This window comes from Populus alba, chromosome 7 (genome assembly GCF_005239225.2).
Source record: "Populus alba chromosome 7, ASM523922v2, whole genome shotgun sequence".
Lineage (NCBI taxonomy): Eukaryota > Viridiplantae > Streptophyta > Magnoliopsida > Malpighiales > Salicaceae > Populus > Populus alba.
In genome coordinates, this window is record NC_133290.1 from 8,617,471 (window position 1) to 8,620,294 (window position 2,824).

At 26.7% G+C, this 2,824-nt stretch overlaps 1 protein-coding gene across 1 annotated transcript; it reads left to right on the forward strand.

The window, feature by feature from the left end:
• The first annotated feature begins 919 nt into the window (after positions 1-919).
• Positions 920-1,818, forward strand: LOC140955759 (uncharacterized). Its single transcript, XM_073410286.1, has 2 exons — positions 920-1,054; positions 1,154-1,818. The coding sequence occupies exons 1-2, from the start codon at positions 1,013-1,015 to the stop codon at positions 1,673-1,675; spliced, it is 564 nt and encodes a 187-aa protein (XP_073266387.1). The 5' UTR covers positions 920-1,012; the 3' UTR covers positions 1,676-1,818.
• Positions 1,819-2,824: the final 1,006 nt, after the last annotated feature.

Consider the following 2,824-nt stretch of genomic DNA (forward strand, 5'->3'; position numbering starts at 1 on the left):
ATATGCAATAAACATATAAAATGTCTTATTACATAAAGATAGTAACAGGTTGTTTTTTTAATTTATAGGGAAATATTATCTTGGTGATGCTGGTTACGGTATTCGAAAAGGAATCATTTCTCCTTTTCGTGGAGTTCGATATCACTTGAATGAGTTTACAGAATGTTCACCAGAAAATGAAAAAGAGTTATTTAATCTTCGACACTCTTCATTGAGAACCACTATTGAGTGAGGGTTTGGTATTTTGAAGAGTCATTTTAGATCAATTGATGGAAAATCTTTTTGGTCTTATGAAACACAAGTAGATGTTGTGCTTGCATGTTGTATTATTCATAATCATATAATGAGGGTTGATCCTTATGACTTTCTTATGGAAGAAATATGTTCGGAAAGTGAACCAATTAGACGAACAATCAACTTAAGTCAACGGGAGGAAAGGGAAGAGAATAGGGAGTGGATAACAAAACGAGAAATGATTGCCTCAACCATGTGGAATGATTATAACACTCAAAGAAACTAGTAATTGAGTGTTAATTATATGTGTTTGTTTTTATTATGTCTTACTTGAGTTTGTATTATCTTTGTTATGTATTTGGAGTAGATGTTGACTTTATTATAATTTCTCCTTTAATTATTAATTGTAGTTTTTATATTAAATTTATTAAATGTAAATATTTTATGATTTTATTTTGTATAAATTTGTAATTTCTTTTTTGTAGAAATGAGTTCCACACTGAATGAAAAATGCAAGGGCAAGCACTTCACATGGTCTAAGCCTATGTCTCACATGTTGCTTGAGATATTAGCCGAGGAGGCACTTAAAGGAAGCAAACCTTCTTCCAATTTTAAAGCAGAATCTTTTGTTAAGGTAGCTACATAAATCAGTCAAAAGTTCAACGTGCAATGCGAGCCTAAGCATGTGGACAATCATCTCAAGACTGTGAAAAAAGAATGGGGAATAATAACCAAGCTTAAAAATAAAAGTGGCTTTGGCTGGGATGATTGTTTGAAGATGATTACAGTTTCGAAAGATGTATATGATGAAGAAGTAAAGGTATGATAAATATTAAACTCTTTGTAATTTTTATATTTACTTTTGTTTCTAAAATGTTATAGAATCTGAAAAATTGCATATTCTATACTTTATGAACAGGCACATCCCAATCATGACAAGTATCTCAACAAAAAACTTGATATGTATGAGATAATGACAATTGTTGTTGGAAAAGACATGGCAACCGGAAATTATGCCAAATCATATGCTGATGTCAACTTGGAAGAGAACACTGAAGAGCAATCAATTTCAATTGAAAATGAAGGGGAATATGAAGAAACTTCAAAGGGAAAAGAGACATCTTCCTCTATTACACAAAAGAGGCAACATAGGAAGAGAAATCGCATGTATGAAGATGATGGTGTTGAAAAGTTGTCTAAACAAATTGGAGATGTAGCATTTGCAATTCAAAGTCTCAGCCAAAATCAACTTGATGTTAATGCGTTGTATGTGGAAGTGATGAAAGTTGAAGGCTTTGATGAGATAACTCTTGGGGATGCATTTGATCATTTGGTCCAAAATGAAATGTTGGCAAAAGCATTTATGGCAAAAAATGCTAATTTGAGGAAAATTTGGGTTCAGAATTTTGTGAACCAACACTGCTACATGCCTGCTTGCTAAGATGGTTTGAATATGTGGAAAATTTGGGTTTAGACTATGTTTGTTATTTTACAAGTATGTTTACTTGTTTAATTCGGTCTAGCATGTTTATGTTTGTAATTTGAACTAATATGTATGTATATGACATCGAAACGTAATATTTATGCATGACTATGTTTGATGTTAGGTATTTATATTTATTTATTGATGCTTATTTGATATATATTAAAGGGATAATTACCTTTACTCGTAAAAAAAAATATATATTTATCCAAAAAACCCATCAAAATATTTTTGTATCTATTTATCTTTTAAAAAATACTTCATACAAAAAAAAAAAACCCAAATATATAACTCTTACCATAAACTAATTTGGCTTTTTTCATATGAAAAAAAAAAACTTATTTTAAGCTTTTAAAATTGAAAAAAAATATATTAATAGGTTTTACTTAAAAAATATTTCACAAGCTTATTTCTATATAATATAATATGAAATAAATAGTTATATTTTATAAAATAAGCTATGTATGAATATAGCATATAATAATAATAAAAAATTCATTATTATATTTTTTAGATTTCATTTTTTTATTGTAAGTGATTAAATATTTATATTAAATATTTTATATATATTAGATAAACCTGAAAAAAAATTAATTCATTAATAAAATATTTTCCAATTTATTTTCCATAACACAAACAAACACTGGAAAGTGTTTTCTAGTTCATTTTCGATAACACTGCAAAACATCGGAAAATACTTTTCAGGAATTCACTTTCCAAAAGGAAACAACTTTCCTGCAAACAAACGGAGCTTAAAATTTTATTTTTATATTAACTTTGGTCCTTATTTTTATAATTGCTATTTTCTTTTTCCTTATTATTTTTTTTTTGAAATTTTTTATCTATCAAATTTGGTCCTCATTCTTTTGATTGTTACTTATTTTATTTGAAATAATTTATGAAATGTTGATTATTATTATTTTAATTTCTTCATCTTTCTTTTTTTTTATTTTTAGATTTGATCTCTATTATTTTGATTATTATTTATTTTATTTGAGATAATTTATGAAATTATATTTTTTTTCAATTTCATTCTCATTCAACTTTTAAATTTGTAAGATTTGTTCCTCATTATTTTAATAAACTTGAGAAAAATAAAATATTAAT